The sequence below is a fragment of the Mizuhopecten yessoensis genome, unplaced genomic scaffold, assembly GCF_002113885.1.
Source record: "Mizuhopecten yessoensis strain PY_sf001 unplaced genomic scaffold, ASM211388v2 scaffold6779, whole genome shotgun sequence".
Lineage (NCBI taxonomy): Eukaryota > Metazoa > Mollusca > Bivalvia > Pectinida > Pectinidae > Mizuhopecten > Mizuhopecten yessoensis.
This window is the reverse complement of record NW_018406720.1, coordinates 342,337-359,151: the sequence shown is the minus strand read 5'-3', so window position 1 is coordinate 359,151 and position 16,815 is coordinate 342,337. Positions and strand designations below refer to the sequence as shown.

Here is a 16,815-nt window from a genome sequence, read left to right as displayed (position 1 = left end):
GAAGTTTTCCTGCCTAAATCCTTTTTTCTGACGATCGATTCGTTCTATGTTACGTAAAGTAAATGATGTACCAAGCACTTCACTAAATAATTAAATAAAAGAATGGTTCTACTTTACTTTATCCGTGCACATATTTCCGAAATAAAAATCATATTATTTTCGCACTGATCAAAATCATATTACTTTCGCACTGATCAAAAGCATATTAATTTCGCACTGATCAAAATCATATTACTTTCGCACTGATCAAAATCATATTACTTTCTGATCAAAATCAATCGCACTACGTTTTGCCATGCATTTCCGTGAAATAAAATACGACAAAAATGGACGAAGTGATCCGATTACGGCCGAAGTAGGATTACGAAGTTCAAAAAGGTCAATATATCTATATGGTAGAGCGTCAGTGTGCACGGAACTTGAATTCGTTTTGAATTTATAACAAAGGGAAAGAAAGAGCACATCAAAACGAATAGAAATATATATAAAGGACCCACACAGAAAAATGTTAGTGAACCCATAATTATTATGTTGCACATGTAACTGTTGTTTTCTATCAAATCTTGGAAGGACGTCAACTTCTCATGATGTACTACACCACGAAAGTGACGTCATAAAAGTTAACACTGGGATACGTCAGTTAGAAATCATATCAACTTCACATAGAAGTTATCCGCGTAGATAACACTGTCTGTGTTTATACAGAAGCATATCCCGAATGCCCCTTTAAACCTTGGCTTTTTGTCAATAAATGGTCTCCAGTATCGTTTAAAATTAAAGTCTATCATTACAAAACTGAATTATTTCTACTTGAAAATGTGAGAATAAGTTCACAACTTCTTCGTTTACCTTTTGCATGTGTTTTCAAAGTAAAAGCAAATATTTGAACGGTAGAATGAAATGATTAGCAAATGTCATTACGATGTACCTGAATAAATTAACACTCCACTGTTTTAGGTAACTGTGGCATTCTGCCTCTTAAGGAAGTTATGTAACTTTGTAAAAAGGAAGATAACAAAACATGGACGTGTAATGATTTCGTTACCCGGAATCAACGGCATATATCGTGGTCTTTATTTAGCTGTTAGTGCATTAATAGAAGCAGGCTGTTCAGTGAAGTTGATTAGGATTAAGATTAAATCAAAAATTCATTTTTATCTTGATAAACATTTTTTTAGGTGACAGTTAATGATATATCAAATTTCATTGAGACACTTTTTAACGATACGTGATATTGTACATTTTTGCAGTTTATTTTACATGGGCGTGGATCAGTTAATTTATGATTCGAAAAACTTTGAAATAAAATTTTCAAAATGGTCTCTTCTACTATGTCACAAATAAAGCGAGCCATGTGTACGTCCCTGTGATCCATTTTGTGATATCGATTTACATTTTGTGTTTTTAAAATAACTGCATAGAAAAATGTAAACTAAATGCTGGATTTGTAGTCTGATTTAAGCAGTATTATCCAGATACAATTCTGATCGTGCCTATATTGAAAATAGTCGGGGTTATCTGTCCCTGATCCACCATGATTCGGAGATTTGTTATCTAGTCTGATGCACGAGGTGACCAGAATTACTCACAAAGGGGGAGAAACTGGGACATCAAAAGTGAGTTTTAAAGAAGAACTTACCATCAAGGATGTCGTAAGCTACACAAGAAACTTTGGGCTGAAACATAAAACAAAAATCAGTAATACAGATTCAATTGTATACGCTCTCTAACGTTCTCTAAACAGAATGTAAGTGATCAGGACTCCTGTCTAACGTTCTCTAAACAGAATGTAAGCCTGTCTAACGTTCTCTAAACATAATCTGAGTGATCAGGACTCCTGTCGAACGTTCTCTAAACAGAATGTGAGTGATCAGGACTCATGTCTAATTTTCTCGAAACAGAATCTGAGTGATCAGGACCCCTGTCTAACGTTCTCTAAACAGACTCTGAGTGGTCAGGACTCCTGTCTAACGTTCTCTAAACAGACTCTCAGTGATCAGGACTCCTGTCTAACGTTCTCTAAACATAATCGGAGTGATCAGGACTCCTGTCGAACGTTCTCTAAACAGAATCTGAGTGATCAGGACACATGTCTAACGTTCTTTATACAGACTCTGAGTGATCAGGACTCCTGTCTAATGTTCTCTAAACAGAATCTGAGTGATCAGGACACCTGTCTAACGTTCTTTAAACAGACTCTGAGTGATCAGGACTCCTGTCTAACGTTGTCTAAACAGACTCTGAGTGATCAGGACTCCTGTCTAGCGTTCTCTAAACAGAATGTGAGTGATCAGGACTCCTGTCTAACGTTCTCTAAACAGACTCTCAGTGATCAGGACTCCTGTCTAACGTTCTCTAAACAGACTCTCAGTGATCAGGACTCCTGTCTAACGTTCTCTAAACATAATCTGAGTGATCAGGACTCCTGTCGAACGTTCTCTAAACAGAATCTGAGTGATCAGGACTCCTGTCTAACGTTCTCTAAACAGAATCTGAGTGATCAGGACACATGTCTAACGTTCTTTAAACAGACTCTGAGTGATCAGGACTCCTGTCTAACGTTCTCTAAACAGAATCTGAGTGATCAGGACCCCTGTCTAACGTTCTCTAAACAGAATCTGAGTGATCAGGACTCCTGTCTAACGTTCTCTAAACAGAATCTGAGTGATCAGGACTCCTGTCTAACGTTCTCTAAACAGAATGTGAGTGATCAGGACTCCTGTCTAACGTTCTCTTAACAGAATCTGAGTGATCAGGACTCCTGTCTAACGTTCTCTAAACAGAATCTGAGTGATCAGGACTCCTGTCTAACGCTCTCTAAGCAGAATCTGAGTGATCAGGACACATGTCTAACGTTCTTTAAACAGAATCTGAGTGATCAGGACTCCTGTCTAACGTTCTCTAAACAGAATCTGAGTGATCAGGACTCATGTCTAACGTTCTCTAAACAGACTCTGAGTGATCAGGACTCCTGTCTAACGTTCTCTCAACAGACTCTGAGTGATTAGGACTCCTGTCTAACGTTCTCTAAACAGAATCTGAGTGATCAGGACTCATGTTAAACGTTCTCTAAACAGACTCTGAGTGATCAGGACTCCTGTCTAAAGTTCTCTCAACAGACTCTGAGTGATTAGGACTCCTGTCTAACGTTCTCTAAACAGAATCTGAGTGATCAGGACTCATGTCTAACGTTCTCTAAACAGAATCTGAGTGATCAGGACTTCTGTCTAACGTTCTCTAAACAGAATCTGAGTGATCAGGACTCCTGTTAAACGTTCTCTAAACAGACTCTGAGTGATCAGGACTCATGTCTAACGTTCTCTAAACAGAATGTGAGTGATCAGGACTCCTGTCTAACGTTCTTTAAACAGAATCTGAGTGATCAGGACTCCTGTCTAACGATCTCTAAACAGAATCTGAGTGATCAGGACTCCTGTCTAACGTTCTCTAAACTGAATCTGAGTGATCAGGACTCATGTCTAACGCTCTCTAAACAGAATCTGAGTGATCAGGACTCCTGTCTAACGCTCTCTTAACAGAATCTGAGTGATCAGGACTCCTGTCTAACGTTCTCTAAACAGAATCTGAGTGATCAGGACTCCTGTCTAACGCTCTCTAAACAGAATCTAAGTGATCATGACTCATTAAATTCCGAGAATGTGTAAATGAAGATGTAAGCTTTAGCTTTTCTATAAATCTAATTAGTTTCACAATTATAGTTTCAAATTCTGACATGATGTATTTTATCTTATTCATATATTTATATTCTCATTTTTATCTATTCATTGATTTTATTAAATTTCTTGAAAATTTATATATAGTTTTGTGTTTCCTATCTTTTTAGATATGGTCAGCTTTAATTATATATAGTTTTAATTACCAATTTCATTTATTCCGAGAAAAAAGATGTATCAATTGGTCACTAGGGAAGCATCTAAAGGAATTTTATAATACAGTTCATACAGTTTTTGCCAGCTTTGATCGCTGACTTATTGTCTTAATTAATTATATTTCGGTTGTATTACGTTCAACGTAAAGTCGCGATAGGGCAAAGAATAAATATAAGAATTGTCACAATTTTGAAGTATTCATTATAACCCTTTTCAAGAGAAATATTGCATACCAATCACATGTTGAGATCCATTTTACAGAAAACAACAACAACAACAACACATACTTTTCAGGTTGTTTCATCTTCAATAACGAAGGGAGAATGCTCCAAATAAAAATAACTGAGCTCTTATTCACTATTATAACTGATGCTGTGGTAATGATTACAGTAAGAATCACACACAAATTCAGATATCACAAGAACAGGGGTTTTATTTACATAGAGGAGGACATTCTCGATATCCAGGGATTACGCTCACTTTCGCTCTCTGCACCCCTTGAATATGTCATAGCAAAATTGAAGGCACGAAGATAGCTGTTTGATCATCCTCGATATTCAGGGATTACGCTCACTTTCGCTCTCTGCACCCCTGGAATATGTCATAGCAAAATTGAAGGCACGAAGAAAGGGGTTACGCTCACTTTCCCTCTTTGCACCCTTCAATTTATAGTCCAGGGGTGCAGAGAGCGAAAGTGAGCGTAACCTCTGGATATCGAAGATGAGGATGAGAGCATGGGAAGAAGACACACTCGCTATTTGAAATAGGTCTCTTTATATTCAACGACACATACACTTCAAACAAATTCCTTCACAGCTAAAGGGACATTTAGGATCATACCCAATACGATAATTCAGAATAAAAATAGTGTGAAATTTTGATATCACTAGAAAAACTGAATATAGAGCAAGCAACAGGTCTTACAACTTATCCCATGAGATAAATGGACAGAAGCGTAGACATATTCCTGGGCCCTAGGTAAATAAGCGTCATACCGATTGTCACCTGGGTCTGAAGATGACATTTTTTGTGTGTTCAGGAAGGAGGAAGGGGATAAATACTGTGTAAACAGACTCACATCTACTTGCACGTCATACAATACAAATGACCCTGTCTGTTCAATGTATGTCAATCAACAGGTACATCTTGATATTTTCGTCAGATAGTATATATTTATAATACGAGGACCAGCGTAAAACCTCGATATTGCAGTCCCTTGTTTATACACAAATACAAGCTTGGTATCATAACCGATGTTATATATAAATAATAATAACACAATAAAACCTTGATATGATACCCGATGTATATAAACAGTTAATACACAATAAAACCTTGATAAAATACCCGATGTATATATACAATAAAACCTCTACATAATGCCAATTGTATATATAGAGTAAAACCTCAATGTAACACTTGTCGTTAGTAACAGTTAAACCTCGATATAATGCCCAATGTTAATATCGAGTAAAACCTCAATGTAACACAATTCGTTAGTAACAGTAAAACCACGATATAATGCCCAATGTTAATTCACAGTTAAACCCCAATGTAACACTACTCGTTACTAACAGTAAAATCTCGATATAATGCCCATTGTTAATATACAGTAAAATGTCAATGTAACACTACTCGTTAGTAACAGTAAAACCTCGATATAATGCCCAATGTTAATATAAGTAAAACCTCAATGTAACACTACTCGTTACTAACAGTAAAAACTCGATATAATGCTCAATGGTAATATACAGTAAACAATGTAACACTATTCGTTAGTAACAGTTAAACCTCGATGTAATGCCCAATGTTAATTCACAGTAAAACTCCAATGTAACACTTGTCATTTGGAACAGTAAAACCTCGATATAATGCCAAATGTTAATACACAGTAAAACCTCAATGTAACACTACTCGTTAGTAACAGTAAAACCTCGATATAATGCCCAATATACAGTAAAACCTCAATGTAACACTACTCGTTATTAGAAACAGTAAAACCTCGATATAATGCCCAATGTTAATATAGAGTAAAACCTCAGTGTAACACTTGTCATTTTGAACAGTAAAACCTAGATATAATGCCCAATGTTCATATAGAGTAAAACCCCAATGTATCACTACTCGTTAGTAACAATAAAACCTCGATATAATGACAATGTTAATATAAGTAAAACCTCAATGTAACACTACTCGTAACTAACAGTAAAAACTCGATATAATGCTCAATGGTAATATACATTAAATGCCCATTGTTAATATAGAGTAAAACCTCAATGTAACACTTGCCATTAGTAACATGAAAACCTCGATATAATGCCCAATGTTAATATAAGTAAAACCTCAATGTATCACTACTCGTAACTAACAGTAAAAACTCGATATAATCCTCAATGGTAATATACATTAAATGCCCATTGTTAATATAGAGTAAAACCTCAATGAAACACCACTTGTTAGAAATAGTAAAACCTCGATATAATGCCCAATGTTAATACACAGTAAAACCTCAATGTAACTCTAATCGTTAGTAACAGTAAAACCTCGATATAATGCCCAATGTTAATACACAGTAAAACCTCAATGTAACACTACTCGTTATAAACAGTAAAACCTCGATGTAATGCCCATTGTTAATATAGAGTAAAACCCCAATGTAACACTTGCCATTTCAATGTAACACTTGTCATTTGGAACAGTAAAACCTCGATATAATGCCCAATGTTAATACACAGTAAAACCTCAATGTAACACTACTCGTTAGTAACAGTAAAACCTCGATATAATGCCCAATGTTAATATACAGTAACTCGTTAGTAACAGTAAAACCTCGATATAATGCCCAATGTTAATATAAGTAAAACCTCAATGTAACACTACTCGTAAATAACAGTAAAACTGGATATAATGCTCAATGGTAATATACAGTAAACAATGTAACACTACTCGTTAGTAACAGTAAAACCTCGATATAATGCCCATTGTTAATATAGAGTAAAACCTCAATGAAACACCACTTGTTAGAAATAGTAAAACCTCGATATAATGCCCAATGTTAACATACACTAAATCGTCAATGTAACACTTGTCGTTAGTGACAGCAAAACATCGATATAATGCTCGATGTTAATATACAGTAAAACCCCAATGTATCAATACTCGTTAGTAACAGTAAAACCTCGATATAATGACAATGTTAATATAAGTAAAACCTCAATGTAACACTACTCGTAACTAACAGTAAAAACTCGATATAATGCTCAAAGGTAATATACAGTAAACAATGTAACACTACTCGTTAGTAACAGTAAAACCTCGATATAATGCCCATTGTTAATATAGAGTAAAACCTCAATGTAACACAATTCGTTACTAACAGTAAAAACTCGATATAATGCTCAATGGTAATATACAGTAAAGAATGTAACACTATTCGTTAGTAACAGTTAAACCTCGATGTAATGCCCAAAGTTAATTCACAGTAAAACTCCAATGTAGCACTTGTCATTTGGAACAGTAAAACCTCGATATAATGCCAAATGTTAATACACAGAAAAACCTCAATGTAACACTACTCGTTAGTAACAGTAAAACCTCGATATAATGCCCAATGTTAATATACAGTAAAACCTCAATGTAACACTTGTCATTTTGAACAGTAAAACCTAGATATAATGCCCATTGTTAATATAGAGTAAAACCTCAATGTAACACTTGTCATTAGCAACAATAAAACCTCGATATAATGCCCAATGTTAATATACAGTAAAACCTCAATGTAACACTTGTCATTTTGAACAGTAAAACCTAGATATAATGCCCAATGTTAATATAGAGTAAAACCCCAATGTATCACTACTCGTTAGTAACAGAAAAAACTCGATATAATGCTCAATGGTAATATACAGTAAATAATCTAACACTACTCGTTAGAAACAGTAAAACCTCGATGTAATGCCCATGGTTAATATAGAGTAAAACCTCAATGTAACACTTGTCATTTGGAACAGTAAAACCTCGATACAATGCCAAATGTTAATACACAGAAAAACCTCAATGTAACACTACTCGTTAGTAACAGTAAAACCTCGAGATAATGAAAATGTTAATTTAAGTAAAAACTCAATGTAACACTACTCGTAACTAACAGTAAAAACTCGATATAATGCTCAAAGGTAATATACAGTAAACAATGTAACACTACTCGTTAGTAACAGTAAAAACTCGATATAATGCTCAATGGTAATATACAGTAAATGCCCATTGTTAATATAGAGTAAAAACCTCAATGTAACACTTGCCATTAGTAACAGGAAAACCTCGATATAATGCCCAATGTTAATATACAGTAAACAATCGTTAGTAACAGTAAAACCTCGATGTAATGCCCATTGTTAATAAAGAGTAAAACCTCAATGTAACACTTGCCATTTCAATGTAACACTTGTCATTTGGAACAGTAAAACCTCGATATAATGCCCAATGTTAATACACAGTAAAACCTCAATGTAACTCTACTCGTTAGTAACAATAAAAACTCGATATAATGCCCTATGTTAATACACAGTAAACAATATAACACTACTCGTTAGTAACAGTAAAAACTCGATATAATGCCCAATGTTAATACACAGTAAAACCTCAATGTAACTCTACTCGTTAGTAACAGTAAAATCTCGATATAATGCTCAAAGGTAATATACAGTAAACAATGTAACACTACTCGTTAGTAACAGTTAAACCTCGATGTAATGCTCAATGGTAATATACAGTAAACAATGTAACACTACTCGTTAGAAACAGTAAAACCTCGATGTAATGCCCATTGTTAATATAGAGTAAAACCTCAATGTAACACTACTCGTTATAAACAGTAAAACCTCGATGTAATGCCCATTGTTAATATAGAGTAAACCCTCAATGTAACACTACTCGTTATAAACAGTAAAACCTCGATGTAATGCCCATTGTTAATATAGAGAAAAACCTCAATGAAACACTTGTCATTTCAATGTAACACTTGTCATTTGGAACAGTAAAACCTCGATATAATGCCCAATGTTAATATAGAGAAAAACCTCAGTGTAACACTACTCGTAAGTAACAGTAAAACCACAATGTACCACTACTCGTTACTAACAGTAAAACCTCGATATAATGCCCAATGTTAATATACAGTAAACAGTGTAACACTACTCGCTAGTAACAGTAAAAACACTACTCGTTAGAAACAGTAAAACCTCGATATAATGCCCAATGTTAATATAGAGTAAAACCTCAGTGTAACACTACTCGTAAGTAACAGTAAAACCACAATGTAACACTACTCGTTACTAACAGTAAAACCTCGATATAATGCCCAATGTTAATATACAGTAAACAGTGTAACACTACTCGCTAGTAACAGTAAAAACTCGATATAATGCTCAATGGTAATATACAGTAAACAATGTAACACTACTCGTTAGAAACAGTAAAACCTCGATATAATGCCCAATGTTAATATACAGTAAACAATGTAACACTTCTCGCTATTAACAGTAAAACCTCGATATAATGCCAAATGTTAATTCACAGTTAAACTCTAATGTAACACTACTCGTTATTAACAGTAAAACCTCGATATAATGCCCAATGTTAATATAGAGTAAAACCTCAATGTAACACTTGCCATTAGTAACAGGAAAACCTCGATATAATGCCCAATGTTAATATAGAGTAAAACCTCAGTGTAACACTACTCGTAAGTAACAGTAAAACCTCAATGTAACACTACTCGTTATTAACAGTAAAACCTCGATATAATGCCCAATGTTAATATACAGTAAACAATGTAACACTACTCGCTAGTAACAGTAAAAACTCGATATAATGCTCAATGGTAATATACAGTAAACAATGTAACACTACTCGTTAGAAACAGTAAAACCTCGATATAATGCCCAATGTTAATATACAGTAAACAATGTAACACTTCTCGCTATTAACAGTAAAACCTCGATATAATGCCAAATGTTAATTCACAGTTAAACTCTAATGTAACACTACTCGTTATTAACAGTAAAACCTCGATATAATGCCCAATGTTAATATAGAGTAAAACCTCAATGTAACACTTGCCATTAGTAACAGGAAAACCTCGATATAATGCCCAATGTTAATATAGAGTAAAACCTCAGTGTAACACTACTCGTAAGTAACAATAAAACCTCAATGTAACACTACTCGTTAGTAACAGTAAAACCTCGATATAATGCCCAATGTTAATATACAGTAAACAATGTAACACTACTCGCTATTAACAGTAAAACCTCGATATAATGCCAAATGTTAATTCACAGTTAAACTCTAATGTAACACTACTCGTTATTAACAGTAAAACCTCGATATAATGCCCAATGTTAATATAGAGTAAAACCTCAATGTAACACTTGTCATTAGTAACAGTAAAACCTCGATATAATGCCCAATGTTAATATAGAGTAAAACCTCAGTGTAACACTACTCGTAAGTAATAGTAAAACCTCAATTTAACACTACTCGTTATTAACAGTAAAACCTCGATATAATGCCCAATGTTAATAAACAGTAAACAATGTAACACTACTAGCTAGTAACAGTAAAAATTCGATATAATGCTCGATGATAATATAAGTAAGACCTCAATGTAACACTACTTGTTAGTAACAGTAAAAACTCGATATAATGCTCAATGGTAATATACAGTAAACAATCTAACACTACTCGTTAGAAACAGTAAAACCTCGATATAATGCCCATTGTTAGTATAGAGTAAAACCTCAATGTAACACCACTTGTATGAAACAGTAAAACCTCGATATAATGCCCAATGTTAATATACAGTAAACAATGTAACACTACTCGTTAGTAACAGTAAAACCTGAATATAATGCCATATGTTAATATACAGTAAAACCTCAATGTAACTCGTTTATACACAGTAAAACTTTGATAAACAGGTATGTTACACCCCTCCTTGATATAGCATAGACCTAATAACAAACCAAACAATTTGTTAAACAAACGGTGGTAACATAAAAGTAAACGGATCTCAATACAGGAACCACAATGTAAGACTACAAACAGGTATCAAAGAAGCATAGTGTATAAAAGAAATGTAGAAGTCCAATTGTATACAGGATTTGTAGAGGTTATACTGTATACAGGAACAATAGAGGTCATATTGTATACTGGTACTGTAGAGGTCATATTGTATACAGGTACTGTAGAGGTCATATTTTATACAGGTACTGTAGAGGTCATATTGTATACAGGAACTGTAGAGGTCATATTGTATACAGGATTTGTAGAGGTTATATTGTATACAGAAACAATAGAGGTCATATTGTATACAGGAAATGTAGAAGTCATATTGTATACAGGATTTGTAGAGGTTATACTGTATACAGGAACAATAGAGGTCATATTGTATACAGGAACTGTAGGAGTCATATTGTATACAGGATTTGTAGAGGTTATACTGTATACAGGAACAATAGAGGTCATATTGTATACAGGAACTGTATGGGTCATATTGTATACAGGTACTGTAGAGGTCATATGTTATACTGGAACTGTAGAGGACATATTGTATACCGGAACTGTAGGGGTCATATTGTATACAGAAACAATAGATGTCATATTGAATACAGGTACTGTAGAAGTCAAATTGTATACAGGATTTGTAGAGGTTATACTGTATACAGGAACAATAGCGGTCATATTGTATACAAGTACTGTAGAGGTCATATTGTATACAGGATTTGTATAGGTCATATTGTAAACAGAAACAATAGAGGTCATATTGTTTACAGGTACTGTAGCGGTCATATTGTATACAGGAACTGTAGAGTTCAAACTGTAAACAGGAACAATGGAGGTCATATTGTATACAGGAACTGTAGAGGTCATATTGTAAACAGGAACAATAGCGGTCATATTGTATACAGGAAATTTAGAAGTCATACTGTATACAGAATTTGAAGATGGTATACTGTATACAGGAACTGTAGAGGTCATATTGTATACAGGAACTGTAGGGGTCATATTGTATACAGGAACAATAGCGGTCATATTGTATACAGGTACTGTAGATGGTATACTGTATACAGGAACTGTAGGGGTCATATTGTATACAGGAACTGTAGAGGTCATATTGTATACAGGTTTTGTAGAGGTTATATTGTATACAGGTACTGTAGAGGTCATATTTTATACAGGAACTGTAGAGGTCCAATTGTATACAGGAACTGTAGATGGCATATTGTATACAGGTACTGTAGAGGTCATATTGTATGAAGGATTTGTAGAGGTTATATTGTATACAGAAACAATAGAGGTCATATTGTATACAGGAACAACAGCGGTAATATTGTATACAGGAAATGAAGAAGTCATATTGTATACAGTATTTGTAGAAGTTATACTGTATACAGGAACAATAGAGGTCATATTTTAAACAGGAAATGTAGAAGTCATATTGTATACAGGATTTGTAGAGGTTATACTGTATACGGGAACAATAGAGGTCATATTGTATACAGGAACTGTATGGGTCATATTGTATACAGGTACTGTAGAGGTCATATGTGACACTAGAACTGTAGAGGACATATTGTTTACAGGAACTGTAGGGGTCATATTGTATACAGAAACAATAGATGTCATATTGAATACAGGTACTGTAGAAGTCAAATTGTATACAGGATTTGTAGAGGTTATACTGTATACAGGAACAATAGCGGTCATATTGTATACAAGTACTGTAGAGGTCATATTGTATACAGGATTTGTATAGGTCATATTGTAAACAGAAACAATAGAGGTCATATTGTTTACAGGTACTGTATTGGTCATATTGTATACAGGAACTGTAGAGTTCAAACTGTAAACAGGAACAATAGAGGTCATATTGTATACAGGAACTGTAGAGGTCATATTGTAAACAGGAACAATAGCGGTCATATTGTATACAGGAAATTTAGAAGTCATACTGTATACAGAATTTGTAGATGGTATACTGTATACAGGAACTGTAGAGGTCATATTGTATACAGGAACTGTAGGGGTCATATTGTATACAGGAACAATAGCGGTCATATTGTATACAGGTACTGTAGATGGTATACTGTATACAGGAACTGTAGGGGTCATATTGTATACAGGAACTGTAGAGGTCATATTGTATACAGGTTTTGTAGAGGTTATATTGTATACAGGTACTGTAGAGGTCATATTGTATACAGGTTTTGTAGAGGTCATATTGTATACAGGTTTTGTAGAGGTTATATTGTATACAGGAACAACAGTACATGTAAAGCTCATACTATATACAGGAATGAACACCTACCTCAGTCGAACAATTCCAAGAACTTGGATAAAAAGTTGAGGCCGTAACAAGATGTACTCCGATCATCAAAACAGGAAGCCATGGCATTCGGTACATTCCCAACATGTTCCGTCTTCGATCTTGTTTTTTATCGATATTCGCCCGATTATCTTCTGACCGATATTCGCCCGATTATCTTCTTCCGCGCACTGAAGATTAGAAAAAAATGTAAAGTGATAATTTGTTACTATTTTTATATATCAAAGGTTATATATGGGACAAGGAAGTACTTGCAACAATGTAGACCGATCCGCTCCTTTATCAAGACACACACGGGAAAACATGAAATTGTTATAGATAGGCTGTGCAGAGATATAACCGCATACAACGTTAACACACACACAAAAAAGGACTTCTTGTGTTCTTTTAAAGATGTTAGTTACAAAATTTATCGAACAGTGCTTTCAGTTTAACTTACCTGGTCTGCAGTATCAGAATACGTAAGGGTCACTGACAGCGAGATAAAGATATGCTTTAACTCAAGCAGTAAGCTAGACCGCCTACATTTGTTCAAACACTCGGTGTAGTTTTCGTTGGGCTATGGGAAAGAGTGTCTGCGTCCTTTTTATCTGGTGTAGTTTAGATATGGATTGGTTAATAAAATCGACCCGTTGCACTAATCATTTACGAGGGTCAGTCCACTCGTGGGACATGTACAGTTCTTTACCGTCGAAATTGAATACATGTGAGATTCAGTCAGAATTTTTAATAACACATTTGGGAGATGAACTTTAATTTGTGTTCTCATCTCATCAATATTGAATATTTAATACGTAACAGGTATAAAACTAGTATATTGATTGGGCATTCACATGGCGACTATGGAACGATGAGCAAGCACTATCACTTTTGCACAGTTAAAACGCTGTAGGGGTTATGACGTAGACCTCGGCGTGGTCTGATGTAGCTTATCTTCCCTTGTCCTACTTGTATCATAATGGATCTTAGGTATGGCCGTTTGCGTATAAAAACGGCTACACCAATTGGTGTCGTCAAAGTGTCACGTCACGTGTGACCTCCGGATGGTAAAAATCGTTTGTTAGGATAACCGACATTGATATTACCTAACAATTCCAATTCATAGTTACAGTTTTGGCAGTGGTACAGGGATCCTTCATAAAGATATTATTCCTAGAATAGGTCAATGACATTAGAGTTCTAAATGTCCCCTTATGGACTAAAGTGTCCGGACCCAATAATCAGTTACATGAGTGTGCAGAAATCATTGACATTTTGTTCGGTCGGATTACAATGTTCAATATAAGGGGTTTGCTACTATTCAAGAGGCGAAATTTCATATATAAAAGTCGTACACTTGATTGCCTACTTTTTTTCTCTCCGCCTTGGCTTCGCTTCAATTGAAAACCGGCTGAGTACCATAAAGGTTTATCAAAGGAGTACAATAAACAAAGTTGCAAGAAGAACTACATATAAATCTGTTTTGGTGGGAAAGGCACCAGGAAAATGAGTTTCCATGTTATGTCCCAATTCCCTATACTATATAGCTACCAATGGGGAGTCCTCGATATCCAGGGGTTACGCTCACTTTCGCTCACTACACCCCTCGAATATGTCATATCAAAAATGAAGGCGCGCGGCTAGCTATTTGATTGGTGTCAGGTAAAAAAAACCTGGCCAATCACTAGGCTGATAATTGTCCTTTGAAGATTTCAAAGGAGCGACGCCCGACTTCAAAGCCTGCCATTTTTTACCGTTACGCGACCGCGATATTCTTTTGATGTACATGAAAGGCCAAACTAGTCTTCTTGCTTCATCAACAAGGTGCTGCACATTGAGCCTTCGATTTTGCTATGACATATTCCAGGGCAACCTCGATATCCAGGGGTAACACTCACTTTCGCTCTCTGCACCCCTGGAATATGTCATAGCAAAGTTGAAGGCACGAAGATAGCTGTTTGATTGGTCTCAGGTAAAAAACCTGACCAATCGCTAGGCAGATAATTGTTTTTTGAAGACTACAAAGGAGAGCATCCGACTTCAAAGCCTGTTATTTTTTACCGTTACGTGACCGCGAGATTATTTTGATGTATATCAAAGGATAAACCTAGTACTCTATCTCATCAACAAGGGGGCGCACGCCGAGCCTTCAATTTTTCTATGACATATTCCGGGGGTGCAGAGAGCGAAAGTGAGTGTTACCCCTGGATATCGAGGTTGCCCTGGAATATGTCATAGCAAAGTTGAAGGCACGAAGATAGCTGTTTGATTGGTCTCAGGTAAGAAACCTGACCAATCGCTAGGCAGATAATTGTTTTTTGAAGCCTACAAAGGAGAGCATCCGACTTCAAAGCCTGTTATTTTTTACCGTTACGTGACCGCGAGATTATTTTGATGTATATCAAAGGATCAAACTAGTACTCTATCTCATCAACAAGGTGGCGCACGCCGAGCCTTCAATTTTTCTATGACATATTCCAGGGGTGCAGAGAGCGAAAGTGAGTGTAGCCCCTGGATATCGGGTATGAATATATCGATATGATTGCTCGTGCTTCACACACGTGTAAACTATCATTATTCTTCCATACTTGTGAAATACATATGGTACTCACCATGAAACAATGAGAAATAATCTACATATGTTTTTATGCTAAACAGTTTCGAGTTTATGTTCCGAGATTAAATCGTTGTATATATGCGTAAAAGAAAAAGCTTGACTTGAACATATTTTCTTTCCAAAAACGAAAGAAAGAAATCGATCAATTTAACTAAAGAGTTGCATTATTCTGTCAAATATTTTCCCGCAAATATGGAGAATAATCATCATGCATGGTTTCAACAGGTTTGCTTAGCAGTAAATTACATGACCTCATTTCAAAACGACAAGCACTAGATTAAACCAGATCAGAATGTTGACATTACAATTACACTCGACAATTTTAAAATCCAATTTCCGGCTCATTTGCGTCAGAGTCGACGAGGAGATATTTTACAATTATTGAATGCCGTACTTCTAAACGTCAAAAGTATCTCTTTAAACCCAGATTATGAAATTGCTGATAGTTTTAATATTCAAATAAATAGATGACTAGTCCAAGAATCTGCAGTTTAATATCTAAATACGAATAAAAACAAACTGGCTTATAAGTTGTTTTTTTCTGTTCAATATCTGTGATAAGCATGAATTTGGATGCAACCCGAACCTTGGTTTAATAACTTGGTGGTACCTAAGTGTATTTATTCTGTGCGTGTCCTTAATGAGAACTCATGTCCGATATTTATATGCAGTTATTGAATTCAAAACTCAAGGTTATCGCTTGAAATATCAATATATTACAAATATTTTAAATCAGTTTGAGTTTGTTTGGAGCATTGTTATTAATTCTACATTTAGTATAATATATCTTTTCGATCGAAGAGAAACTGTTGTTTGTTCGTAAGTATGTTCATGCAAATTGACAACCAAAACATTCGGAAGCGAAAATATGTTCTTTTTAAACATTAGTAAGCATTCGATACTGTAACCGGGGCCGTTTTCGTTATCGCGATCCAAAAGGT

General features: G+C 35.1%; 1 protein-coding gene across 2 annotated transcripts in view; it reads right to left on the bottom strand.

The window, feature by feature from the left end:
• Nucleotides 1–13,820, bottom strand: part of LOC110452659 — a 37,280-nt gene extending 23,460 nt beyond the window's left edge. For both annotated transcript variants that reach the window (XM_021501306.1, XM_021501307.1), the window contains exons 1-3: nt 13,718–13,820; nt 13,261–13,448; nt 1,640–1,676 (exon numbers count right to left, since the gene is read on the bottom strand). In XM_021501306.1, coding sequence (XP_021356981.1) covers nt 1,640–1,676; nt 13,261–13,365 — 142 coding nt within the window. In that variant the 5' untranslated portion in view covers nt 13,366–13,448; nt 13,718–13,820. The remainder of the gene's footprint in view (nt 1–1,639; nt 1,677–13,260; nt 13,449–13,717) is intronic.
• Nucleotides 13,821–16,815: the final 2,995 nt, after the last annotated feature.